The sequence below is a fragment of the Pteropus medius genome, unplaced genomic scaffold, assembly GCF_902729225.1.
Source record: "Pteropus medius unplaced genomic scaffold, Ma_sr-lr_union100, whole genome shotgun sequence".
Classification (NCBI taxonomy): Eukaryota; Metazoa; Chordata; class Mammalia; order Chiroptera; family Pteropodidae; genus Pteropus; species Pteropus medius.
The window spans coordinates 18,839,198-18,852,762 of record NW_024356249.1 but is presented as its reverse complement, the minus strand read 5'-3'; the positions used below and the strand labels follow the sequence as shown (position 1 = coordinate 18,852,762).

Sequence of the window (13,565 nt, the reverse complement as noted above, 5' to 3'; positions counted from 1 at the left end):
CTCCTTCCATTCCCTGAACTCTGTTGTACCTGGCTCTCAATCCCCCAACCCCCACCCCAACTCTTGTCATTAACCTAATCTGCATCAGTGTTCAGTTGATAAGCATTCAGTATCTTGCCCTCTCATCTAATTAACCTCATCCCAAGTGACCTTTTCCAACCCAGCTCAGTCATCCTTTCATTAAAGTCACATCCACCTCAGATTTTCTCTATTCCTGTCCCCACTTCTGTTTTCCACATCAAAATCACTAATGTAGACATTATGTGGGACCACAATATCCTACTATTTTAGCTTCTTCTTTAGGTTGATTATCATCAAGCCCCTTCTCACCCTCTATCTGGATCAGCTCATCTACCAAAGTGGTTTAAATACAACTATATGCCAAAAACTCACAAATTTAAATCTCCAATCCAGACCTCTCTTCTGAGCTCTAGACTTCAATAGTCTTCTCAAGATTCAGATAACTCACAAGTATCTTAAACAAGCATTCAAAATTGATATCCTCCTCTTCCCCCCAAAATCTGTTCCCCCTTTATCTTTCCCACCTTAATAAATGGTACCTGTGTTCACCCAGTTGATTAATCCAGAAACCTGAGTGTCATTTTTGACAATTCTCTTTTCTTCACTTCCTATCTCCAATCCATCATCAAATTTCGTGCCTTCTAAAATATACTTTGATACTTCTCTCCATTTTTACTATCTTTTCCCCTAAGCCATCAGTTCTTGCCTAGGCTAGGGCAATAACCTTTTAACTGGCCTCCTCTCATCCACTTTTGCCATTTCGATCACATTGTCCACATACAATCTGGTATGTAAACTCCCCTACTAAAATTGCCCTTAAAAAAAGTTCACATGTGTTATCATTGTTTCAAAGTCCCCCTGTGATCAGGCCCCTGTTGATCCTTATAGCTCCATTTAGTACCACTTCCCCTGGTTCACATGGCTCTAGCCACAGCCCTTGTCTTTCTGTTCCTCAAATACACCAAGCTTATTCTCATATGTTTTCCTGGCCTGTAGACTTTCCTTAGTCCTCACCTTATAATTCCTATTTATATTTAAGGTATCTGCTTCATTCATTCATTTAATAAATAGTTATTAAGTATCTACTCTGAGCTAAGTTCTCTGCTAGGCACTATGAATGTAATAGAAGGCAAAATGGACCCGGATCCTACTCCATGAAGCTTATAATTTAGTTGAGGGAAGTGAACACAAAAAAAATATAAAAATATATATAAAATAGCTCCATGGTGCTAAGAGAGCCTATGATGGGGATTTGGCCTTGGCAGGAAGGTGAGAAGACAGAAGAAACAACTGAGTAGAGATCTGAAGGAGAACAGCATTAAAGGGAAAAAAGGGGGTTACAAGCAGAGTAAGTTGTACATTTATAGGAACAGCAGAGGAGCGATCATGGGGCTTACAAAGGCCCAAAAGAAAGCCAATGTGGCTGAGAAAATAAGGGAAGTGTGCTAAGAGATCAGCTGGAAATGCCAAAACATGCGGGGCTGAGGTAAATGACTCTAATACCTTAGGGAATGAGCAGATAATATATGGAATGACAAGACGGAGCAGCAGAACCTGTGGTAAAATGGAGAATATAAACCTTGCCAACAGGCATTCAAATTTCAATTTGAAACAAGACAACACCATGCTGCAAAAATAATATGCATTTCACCATAAGTTTGTGCCCCCTGATGTGGTATTGAAAATCATGATTAAAAATTTTGTCTTTATCTAAAAACTACATAAGAAGATGCTGAAATAGGAGTTTTATGAGGAGAGTGACATTAACAGAGTTGTGTTTTTTAAAATATACTGTTTGGAAAACTAAAAAGGAAAATAAAACTATCAATAATATCCTCACATGAGAGATATTACATCCATGAAAACAAAACAAGATGTCCTTCCAGCTACAATATAATAAGTAAGTTGGAGATTCTAGGTAAAACTGGCAAAACAAACAAACAAACAAACACACATTTATCTAATTTTCCCTTGCTTACAAAACTCTACCAGAAGGAATTTTATTTTTAATTAATAAGTACAAAACAATATGGAAAAAAAGAAAGGAGACAACAGCACCAAAAATTTTGAGACTAGAATATAGATGGAGGTTTACAGCAGACTTGAGGATCCCAAAAAGCCAAATCCTAGACTGGTGGTAGCAAAAGTCAAGAATCAGCTTCATTTGTAACCACAGAATCCTCAAGGGTCCATAACTTGATAGCACCAAGTACCTCTGGACATGAAGGTGAAGGAGGTCCCCAAATCAGAAGGACCAGATGAGGCTATTTGAGGAGCAGGTAGATCCTTAGCCCTGCTCTGATGCTCTCTGCTGTAGAGCCACTGCCCCTCCTCTCACCCTGGTAGAAGCCTAGAAGTTTGTTCTCTAGGGAGAGTAAAATAAAGGGATTTGGGACTGGTGGACACCGAGCTCAGTGGAAGGTGAAGATATCATGCCAGAAAAAAAAAAGTAATATCCCAATGGTGAATGCTGAGACATCAGCCTTCTTCTTCTACTTGACTTCTAAAATACTATTAACCAGGCCTTTCCTCTCCTAGCAAGAGATTAGTAAAGTCTGCCCTGAGGATTCTGACCAAAATAAGATGAGAATCATAAAATAACCCAATCAGATATTCCTAAAGTAAAACCCAACTAGGGTAGTCAAACACTCACAAATATTAGCAGATAACAAATAATAGGAAAAACTCAGTAGTCAAGTTAGTCAGGGCTGTTACTTGAAAGATAGATATGGAAATACAGAAAAAAAGATTTAAATAATAAAGTACAGGAAGTAGAATTTACAAATAACTGGAGTTGTAGAAAGAAAGTACAGTGAAAAATGAAAATCATCAATGAAATAGTTTAAGAAACTTTCTCAGAACTGAAGAACATAGTTTTCCAGATTGCAATGGCCCACAGGGCCCAATAAGATGGATGAAAATAGGCCCACAAAAGTAACTTTATTGTCACATCTCATAACGCTGAAGACAAAGAGGTCACATACAAAAAAATTCTAAGGCAGTAGAACAATGCCTTCAAAATTCTGAATGAAAATTAATTCCAATCTCGAATTCTGTACACATCCAAACTATCAATCATACATGAGTGTTAAATAGATATTTTCAGATATGTATAGTTGTAAAAATTTAGCTCTGAGATATCTTTTCTCAGGAAGCTCCTGGATAATATGTTCTACAAGTACAAGAGGAAATCAAAAAAGAGGACATTGTTGGATGCAGAAAATAAGAGATCTGACACAAAATAGGAGATCTCATATTCAACACAGAGTGCAAAAAGAATCTCCAGCAGAATGAGAAATGGAGACACCAAAATGAAACCTATGCGCCTGGCAAAGAGGGGAACATGTCCAGATTGGAGCACAGTGTGCATCAAGAAATAGGGCATGTTAAGGATCATCAAGATAAAAATGCCTCCTGCTCTTGTGCGGTCTTTGTAATCTGAAGGCTGAGCACCAAGGTGAGCCTGGCTCAGATCTTTGTTTATATTTGGCTTGTTTTGATCATGTACGGGTGAAATTCCTGCTCTTTCCTCCATGCCTAGGTGGCAAGGACCATCTGCTTGGACCATCTGAGGATGTTCATCTCACTGTAAAAGTACACTGCTTCAGCCTAATTTTGAGAGTGGGAGGTTGGCCATTGAGAATGTAGGATGAAAACACACAAAGATGCCTACCCACCTCCTTATCTCATTCCTGTCAGACATCTCAAACCTAGCCCACATTCTAGTACCTACTGTACTGGAGTTTCCTGGGACTTACGCATTGCCTTGCCACATGATTTCCCCTGACGGAGCACCTGTAAATTTACAGAAATGTTGAAGCCAGATTATAACCCAAAGGCAATTTAGTTTATCTTCTTCCAGAAGAATTCATTATCAGTGGCAATATTATCCTGTCCTTACACTGGAAATATGTGCTGAGTACCAAGTTTCTTTAATTACCTTGCACATCCATTTACATGTAAACTGTTGTTGATAAAAATGATAAAATATTTTATCGAAGAAATAAGCAGTATAGAATAATACATACTGAATTTGTGATAGTGTGTACCTCTAGGGAGGGAAGCATGGACAGAGGAGAATGACACAAGAGAGGAAAACGTAGGGAACCTCAACTGTATATGTAATACTTTATTCATAAACATCTAAAGCAACTATGTTACAATGCTAGTTAGTGTTTGATAAAGCTTGGTTGCGGATATGTAGATGTTTATATATTAATCTGTATTCTTATCTGCATATTTCAAACATTTTATAGTAAAATAGGATTTATTTTAAAAATGAATTGGAAGGAGGATAGGCTACAGGCTTAAATGTCACTTCCTAGAATTGATCCCCTTTTATGATGGTCTGTGATTCTGCTTTGTTTTCAAGCTAACAAGTTAGCCTGTCAGTTTCATGGATCTTGGCAGAAAACATGAGACCTGAGGCTCAGAAATAAAGGTCTTTATCACTCACAGCACATCAAGCAACAAAAGCATCAGCATTAGTTTCTCTGTGTCCCCATCTCATATGGCAACACAAATGGATCCAGATGGAAGCCTGCGCATTAAATAGGGTGCATTACAGAAGTGGAATCTTGAGTTTAGGAAACCAGAATCTTTTATAATAGACAGTAAGCATGCCTACGCTTTGCCCTAGAGAGAGACACTATCTTCCAAAGCTTCTTGCTGTGCAAACTCTCTTTGAAAAGATAGTCCAGGACAAAGGATAGTCAGTCAGCTTGCAAGATGTACAGAAATGTGAAAGACCCATTAAAAGTTATCACCCAACCTGTACACTCAAATCTTCATTACATTTATCACAATTATAATTACATTGTTATTTAAGTGATTATTTGTTTACTATATGTCTCTCCTCTAAATAATAAGCTCTATGGAGGCAGGGACTATGACTGTCTTGTTAATTGCTACATTTTTAATGACTCGTAGAGTGCCAATACATAATAGAAGCACAATAAGTGTTTTTAGAGAATGCTGATGGAGTATTAGACTTGAGTAGATTAGAGACATGAGAAAAAATATGAATGACAGGTTACTGACATCATAAGGTATTATGTACTTTAATGATACTGCTTTACATTCATCTAGCACTTTTATTTTAGAAAATACCTTTAATACATTATTTTATGCAAGTTTCACAATAATTTTTTTAATTAGATGGATATATTAAGAGACTTTTCCAAGATCACTGGACTTTTTAAGTAAAAAAATAGGCCTGAAATCTGTGTATTCTAAGCCAATACTCTTTCCTATATTTCAGAAGGCCTTTTTATCCACAACAATACAAGGTAGGACAATGTCAAAACAAACTGGGGGAAATATCTTTGTTTCATTTAAATGAAAACTTAAACATTCATGGAAATATTTTATATGTTCATTACAGTTATCACAGTGAAGATGAATGAATAGAATTCAATCTCCATCAGATTGTGAATTAAAAATAGCAGTGCTTAATATATTTATAAAGTGTGCAACATTTATATATCATTTTATCCTTACAAAGAACATAACATAAATATTACTTACCATTGTTTCCCTTTTAATGGATGATGAACTTGAGTCTCAATGACTACACTAATTAGCAGAAATTATACAGCTAATTTTTCCAAAAGCCAAAATATAAAAATGTTAAACAGAAGACATGATTTCTTATTGAAAGAAATTACTTTCCCTAGATGCAGATATTCTTTTGTTCAATACCATTCAAAATAGTCTATTGTAATATGCTCTGCTATACATTAATCTCTTTGTCGTACTATGTCAAAAATTATGAAATTCGGAAACTGTTTCCTAAAATAAACCAACTAATCTAAGAAGCAGTTAGTATATGAACTCATAGATGCCATCACATGTGCACTTATCTTTAGAATCTAGATTTTCTGTAGAAATATTAACATTATAAATAAACAATAATTTAACATTGTAATATGCTTTAAATTCACACTTCACTCATGACATAGGCAATATGGTATGTTAAGAAACACACAGGGGAAATAGAATTTGAAAGTCTATATTTCCTCCTTTCATCCATTGTTTCAATATGATTTACATCTGTTAAAATCAAAAACAGAGACCGTCCTTGAAAATTCCCTGAACAGACAAAACCAGTTTTGTCGTACAAGCAAAGCTTAATTTAGCTTATTTTGCAAGGCTAACTTGACCTGGGTCATTTCTTGCTTATGCCTCTGGAAATCATAAGCAAAACTTGAAGTGTTTCCCAAAATTAATATAATTTAAGAAAATTCTAGTATTACCAATTGCTGTGAAGAATAAACAGTCCTTGCTTTCTTACTATATAAGCTGCTTTATAACAATATATCCCTGAGCCTCATTCCATGTTTTGGTTTGAGTGCGCCCAGTTTGCAAACTGTCTTTTTTATGTGTGCACAATAAACTTTTACTAATTACTACTTCAGTAATTCATTAGTTTTACTTCTATTATTTCTGAACTTTTGACACATCCTATCTCACACATATAAAGAAAACATTTCTCATATGTGTTATTTTTCAATTATCATATATTGCTTTGTAGGGTACCTTTTTATGTATTGAATTCTTGCCTTTCACAAGCAGCATGTAAGTTATTTTAGGACATGGATCATGTCCTGTAGTCTAAAGTTCTCTCTCCTCCACCTCTGCTCTGCACAGTGTCAAGTATAAATTGGGTGAGTTCCTGGCTTTGCTCTCTCTATTCCTCTCCACATTTAAAGTCACCTGCAAATTTAGCTGTACTCTATTCCCAGGGCTAATCTTACGGAGGCAAGAGTAGATTAATGTCCTTCCAAATTAATATTTGGAGGCTTATGCTCAAGACTGGTTCAACCCTGATGAAGTTCTCCAAGTTTTATAACTGGCCTGCACAATCTGGAGTACCAAAACGCCTTCACACGCAAAACCTACCTTCTATTCTACTGCCATCCTCGTGTTCCTACTCTGATAACTTTTCACATTTCATTCATTCCCAGGAAAACGGGGAAAGGCAAGTTGAGATTGGCCTTCTCCATTAGGAGAAATCTGGAATGCAAATTACACTTCAGAGTTGTTCTGACCTGAGGCTTGACCTGGGTTTTTGTACCCCATCATTTGACAGCCGTTGGTTAAGAGCTCCTTCAGAGGACCTAACTCCCAGCTCAGTGCTTGCTGACAAAGCAGCCCTAGCAGCAAAAGAGCAGTTCTTCAAAGAATAATTACAGGTTCTGTGAAGCAGAGGCAAAAAGCACTGAAGCACAGAAAGGGTCAAAAGTGATCGAACGGGATCTGGTCAGACCACACACAGTGCCTGCCACAGCTCTATTCATCAGAAGCAGCTCACAGGAGAAAACTGAAGAAAATTGAGTGCCCCACCACACAGCCTGGGACAATGGCCAGAGATCGGTCAGCACCTACCTGCAATGGATGTAGCTAAAGTCAGAGGAAGAAGCTGAGGAGAAAAGAGCACTGAAATATGTCCCATGAGGGGAGCATCAGAAAAATTGTTAAAGCTACAACAGTGGGAGAGGTCTGATGAGATAAGGAGCAGCAGAGCTGAGAAAGGCCATTATCAAACGACGAAGGAAGTTGACAGTGTAAACATTTCTGCACATGGATCACTGCGGCATCTCCAAAGAACCGAGAGAAGGAATCTGGGCAAGTACTCGTACAATTTGTTCAGTTAGACTTGAGTTAGAGAAACATGATTTTATTGTAGGTTGGAGTGGTTTGAGTAAACACAAGAGACAAACTTCTTTTTCTGCTCTACTGCTATTTTGCTATTACTGAGTCTGAATAAGAGTTCAAAGTATTGTCAGACACTAAGGGTAAAAAATTAAAGATGTTGAATTTACCTTTTCACTTACTACCAGCAAATCTGTTCATTGTGCTGTTTCTTCTTTCCAGGTCAAGAGTCTGATTTAATTTTTCATTCATGCCCCATAATTTATGTTGCCAAATAGGGAGATTTTTAAAAGTGAGAAATTAGTCTAATATTCTCTAGTCATATAGTTTTTTAAGACTATGCAAAGAAATCATACTAATTAATTCATTCCGTAAATGCTTTTTGAATTAGGTACCATATATTAAGTGGATAAAAAGGATGAAAAACAAACAGTTTTGTGTGTTGAGAAAAAACCAAAATGGATGGGAATAATGAACACCAGATTCAGATTAGTGGTTGCCTATGGGGAAGGGAATGGAAGTTAGAAGGGATAAACCAAGATTTTTTTTTCTATATCTGATATATTGTGTAACAATGATTTAAATAAGTTAATGGCAATAAGTAGAAGCTTTAAACTTGTCCTATCTCAACCTAAAGGCTCACTTTGGACACTTCCCATATTCTGCACTTCATTTGGGACATGGCATGACAATGCTGATGGCCTGAACTTATGTTGACAGAGAAATGAAAGAGTAGGAAATCAATTAGAAATGTAAGTGGTGACTGAATGTAGAGTAGGAAAGAATAGGATTGTTTGTATGACTGGGGGTTTTCTGGAGGAAGTGTTCGCTCTCCTGTTCTGGAGACTCAGAGCCACATTTTATGGCATTCTCTAAACCCTATATGGGTGGCTAGCTCAATTTTTCAGCTAACATTTAGGGATATAAAATGAAAAAGTCATTCAATCAGTATATATTACAATAAAGCTTTTTTAAACACTTAGGAGCCAGAGTCTGCATTTGTCAGACAGCTAATTAAGACACCCCATGTCCTCCAGGAACTGATTGGTATTATAATATGATGATAATAGCTAACATTCATTGCTAAGGCCTGTGTTGAGTGCTAAGCACTTTACCTGAACTAGCTCATTAAATCCTCACAACAGCCCTATGGGAAGGTACCATTATTATCCCCAATGTACAGATGAAGAAACCGAAGTTTCCAGAGCAAGTTGTCCAAGTTAACTGAAGGCAAAGCCGAGATCAGAACCTAGAACTGATTTATAAAATTTGTACACCTTGCCACTATAGTACATGGCAAAAATCCATGGAAAACTTTCTATGGGAATCTAGAAGAAGAAATTACTAGCTTTAGCTAGAGGACTCAGTGTAGGTTTCATGAAAAAAAAAAAGGTAACTGAGTTGAATTTTAAAGGATAGATAGGTTGCAAAACACAATTTAGATAGAGTGTCAACAGAGGCATGAGAAAGTGTGATGCCTTGGTAACTTTGTGTGTTTCAGCAATGTGTGCATTTAGAGCTATGACAAAGGTGGTGAGGTTAATACAAAGGAAAGCATATTTAGGAGGGAGGAGGAAATGAAAAACAAACTTCTTCTATAATTACTTTGTAGCTTTAGAGTGATCCATGTCAGGTTTTTCCAGGTGTGCCACTTGTGTGGGCCTTTCAAATCTAGCTGAGGAAATGGACTATAATTAGAACACACTAACTACAAGTAACCAATAGTTTAGGCAATTATTTGATTTAGAAAGAATTACTTTTAAAATATACATGGTTTTTGACTCTTCTCTACTGCCTTAAACAACAATGCTTGAGACCAGTTATGTTAATTGAACATGAGATGGTAACAAACAACAAAATATTAGCAAAATATTAGTTGTCTAACACTGGTAGTTTTTCTCAGAAGTGAGGTAAGCCACATTTTTAAACTACAGTTACTAGTTTTCCAGTACAGAGATTAAATAATATGTTATTTTGAAGGCTATATTTGGTAACTGTTTAGTGGTCAGTCAGTAATACTGAACACTTATATTATATATCATATGATTCAGATACGTTATATCATATGTATGTGTATGTATAAGATATTCTATAAAAGGTAGAACATGAACCTGACCATCAGAATGCTTGGGTTATAAAATAATATCAGCTAGATTTGGAATTTTTATCAAGACATATTATTTATCTAAATCTCATCTTAGCTGTAAAATGAGTCTTGCACTAGATGAACTCTAAGATTGTAATTCTATGAAATTGGGTAACCTCTGACCTTGACGAACTTAAAATCTAATTGAGGGCATATAGCACATCCACAGGAAACTAGATTTAGAAGCATACAAGTAACTTAAAAACTAATGCTACAAAAGGAAAAACTTTTTTAAAAAAATCAGGTTCTCGTGCAGTTAATTGGGAAGGCCAAGATTACACCACAAATAAGCAGAAAGGTGAGTTAAGAGATTAAATGATAAAGGAGTAGAAATCCTCACATAGTAAGTAGAATTGTATATGGGAGGAATATTTTGTTTGTTTTAACCATAAAATAATTAATTATCAAGAATACCTGTACCATATTTCTGTTTGCATTCATACAATGGTTATTCTATATTTATATCTATTTTTTTTTTGTGGCAGCTTGAAATCTTCTCAGAATTCCTAGATTACATGAATCTTATAATTCTTTGTAACTGTATCAAGAGGATGGTATTGGGAAATTTTTGAAAAGAGTATCAGAAATTATACATAATTGCTGGTTGTGTCACTATGGGAAACCACATGTAAAGTATCACCAAGTCAGATTACATAGTCTGACTCAAATTATTGCAAAACATTACCAGATTTGGGTAATGTCTTTAGAGGGAGCAGGAAACCCGTTAGTCAAGTAACGACATTTACTGGTACTCACTGTATTCAAATTATTGATATTAGGTATTGCTGAGTAAATAGAAACCAAAAGGCAGTAGGAGAAGAAGAAAAAGGGAAGTACTGTTGATGCAGTACGTAGTGGTAAATAGAATTGATGGGATGGGAGAGTAATCGCCTTCATTAAATTTTATTTGGTGGAGAGTGCCTGGAATTTAGAGGGAAAGAAAGATCTCAAAATGGAAAGAACATGGGATATAGAATAAGATGCCTGGGTTCCAATTTCAACTCAGTCACTTCAGAGCTGTACAGCCTTGGACAAATATTTAGCCTTAGTTTTTTCTCTTCTGTAAAATGGGTGTAATAATGCTGATAAATACCTTACTTCATGAGGCTACAGTGAGAATGATTAAAGTCTTAATTCCTATTTAGCTACTCAAAATGTGGGCCAAACCAATAGCATTAGCATCATCTGAGAGCTCGTTAGAAATGCAGACTGTCCAGCCCCATCCTAGACTTATTGAATCGGCAACCTAATTTTAACAAGATTCCTAGCCAATTAATATATACAGCTTTGACTATATCATTGCTCTCTTGCTAAACTTGAAGCTTCAGAAGTACAGTTGCCAAATTTAGCAAATAAAAGTAGTAGATATCCAATATAATTTGAAAACAATGAATAATTTTTTTAGTATATCTCAAATGCTTCATGAGACATATTTATGATTAAAATATATATTCATTGTTTATCTGAAATTCAAACTTGACTGGGCTTTCTGTATTTTAGCTGGCAACCATAGGATCATGTATAATATAACTTTGAATTCCCCTGCAATACTACAGTGCCTTTCTCCATGGTTCAATGGATGTTTGAAAACAGGTCTCTGGTTTTGCTTACCATTGTATATTCGCAGAGACTGACATAGTGCCTGACACACAGTAAAAGACTAATACACATTTCTTTAATAAATAAGTTAATATATCAAGAGCAATCTTCCAATTATAACCTGGGTTGTCTGTGCATAGTTTAATGAAAGCTGAATATTTTTCCAGTAATGTTTTTAAAAAACAGAATGTTTAAAAAGCTTCTATTCGTACACTTTTCATACTTCTGCTGGCAGAGTTCAGGACTTAATGGGAACATAATCAAGGGCTCAGAATGTACTTGTCGCAGACTGGGTCCATATGGTCACTGAAACCCATACTCATGATGCTGACAAGCCTGCAGCAGGCGGCGGTAGGCGACTCCTCCCTCTCCCAGGCCCCACGAGGCCCCGCGCAGGCGCACATCCTTGCTCCGGCCCCGCGGGCTGTGGCGAGGAAGGCGAGGCTCCCAGGGCGCGTGCGCAGCGGTCTGGGCTAGGGGCCCCTCCCTGGGCGGGGGCGCGCGGCGTGGAGGACCGCACGGAAAGGGGGAAGTCAGGTGGCCGCCGCCGCCGCCGCCGCCGCCGCCGCGGTTTGTCGCCAGAAGGAAAATGGCGGATCTGGAGGAGCAGTTGTCTGATGAGGAGAAGGTAAGAGCCGCGGAGGCGGCGGAGCCCGTTGTTCCGGGAGCCAGCAAAGCCCCGGCGTATCATCCCGGAGTCCGGCCGCGGGGGAAGGGCATCGATCTGTGCCCTCAGCTGCCCTTCCTCCCCCTCTTCTCGCGGTGCCCAACTGCCTGCCCCTGTCAGTCACCCGAGGCCGCGCGCGGGGGCAGGTCTCTGCCTGGGCTGCTCGCTGCGCTCCTTGTAGGGTGTGTGCTCCGAAAATAGGAAGCGGGAGCGGGGCGGCGGCGCCTGGCGCGCGGGCGGGGGTCTCGGAGGGCGGCGGTGCCGGGGACCCTGTCCTTCCGCCTGGGCCGCAGGGCCCTGCGCCAGTGTCTGGGGACTGCAAAGGGGTCTGAGTCCCGGCCTGCGAGCGGCCCAAGGGCAGCGCCCAGCCCGACGGCCTGGTCAAAGAGTGTAGCCGGCGTGAGGGGTAAGAGGAAAGAATCGCTTAGGAAACAGACCTTGACTTCTCCCTCTAATCCCTCCTCCCAGTAGCAAAATGCTTCCTTTCTTGGTTCTCTACCCCTTTTTTCCTTTCCCCGTGAAAGTCTGCCTTTCTCTTTTTCCTATTCTTTTTTTGTCTTTAGCTGTAAGCTTTGCAGCTTCCGTGTTCCCTCGGAGGCTGCCGAGTTGCTCACAGAAAGACCCCTCCCCAGTCAGTAGTCGTTTCCTGCCCAGGTTGGCAGCAGCCCCCCGGGGGCTGATTTGCTGCGCCGGATCGTCCTGCTAGGAATTCTTCCGAAGAGAGGAGGTTGAGCAACTACTTTTACTGTATCTTAAATGCTGTGACAGCATTGGAATCAGATGAACGACTTAAGTTATCTGGCATTTAAAATGAGAAATCCGATCATTAGACTAGTTCTTTCTTATTCGCGTTTCCTTTGGCTACTGTGAGGCCCATTCTCCAGAGAGGGAAAGTAGGGATCCTACCAATATTGAGTATTTTTCTGGAAAGGACCTTGACGTTTCTCAAACTCAAAAGTAACTGAAATAACATGAATAAGATGGTTGCAGTTTTCGAAGTGTCCAGTCTTAATTTAGCAGTGTTTATTTTTTTTAAGTTCCAAAGCAGTACAGCCATGTAGGAAACTCAGACTCATCATGGTGTTTTAAGAAATCCTAATGTAAAGGATACTTTCAGTTGGAACTCTCCGCTCCAAGTGTTTCTATAGTCTGTTCTTGAACCGAAATGTAATGTTCCATCTTCCTGTGTCAGTGCAAAAGTCAGCCTCATCTTCAGTTTCGGAAATCTTTTTTTCTCTTTGCTTTTGGTGAAAGTGATAATAAAACAACAAAATGGGAACAGCAACAAGATTCTTGGTAGGCAGACAGATCCCTGTATACTGAAAGTTGCTACGCAGTTTTCACATGTGTAATACTGGTTTATAACTATTAAGTTGGTAGCTGAAAATGTATGCTTGTGTACACACACACACACATTTAAAATTAATTAGTGTTGAAAAGTTTGTTAAAGAGATTGTCATGTTTTTATTCTACCTTTCT

At 38.4% G+C, this 13,565-nt stretch overlaps 1 protein-coding gene across 1 annotated transcript in view; it reads left to right on the top strand.

Moving 5' to 3' along the window:
* Positions 1-11,885: 11,885 nt before the first annotated feature.
* CAPZA2 (capping actin protein of muscle Z-line subunit alpha 2) overlaps positions 11,886-13,565 on the top strand; it is a 42,998-nt gene continuing 41,318 nt past the window's right edge. Inside the window, exon 1 of the mRNA XM_039861038.1 lies at positions 11,886-12,047. Coding sequence (XP_039716972.1) covers positions 12,009-12,047 — 39 coding nt within the window. The 5' untranslated portion in view covers positions 11,886-12,008. The remainder of the gene's footprint in view (positions 12,048-13,565) is intronic.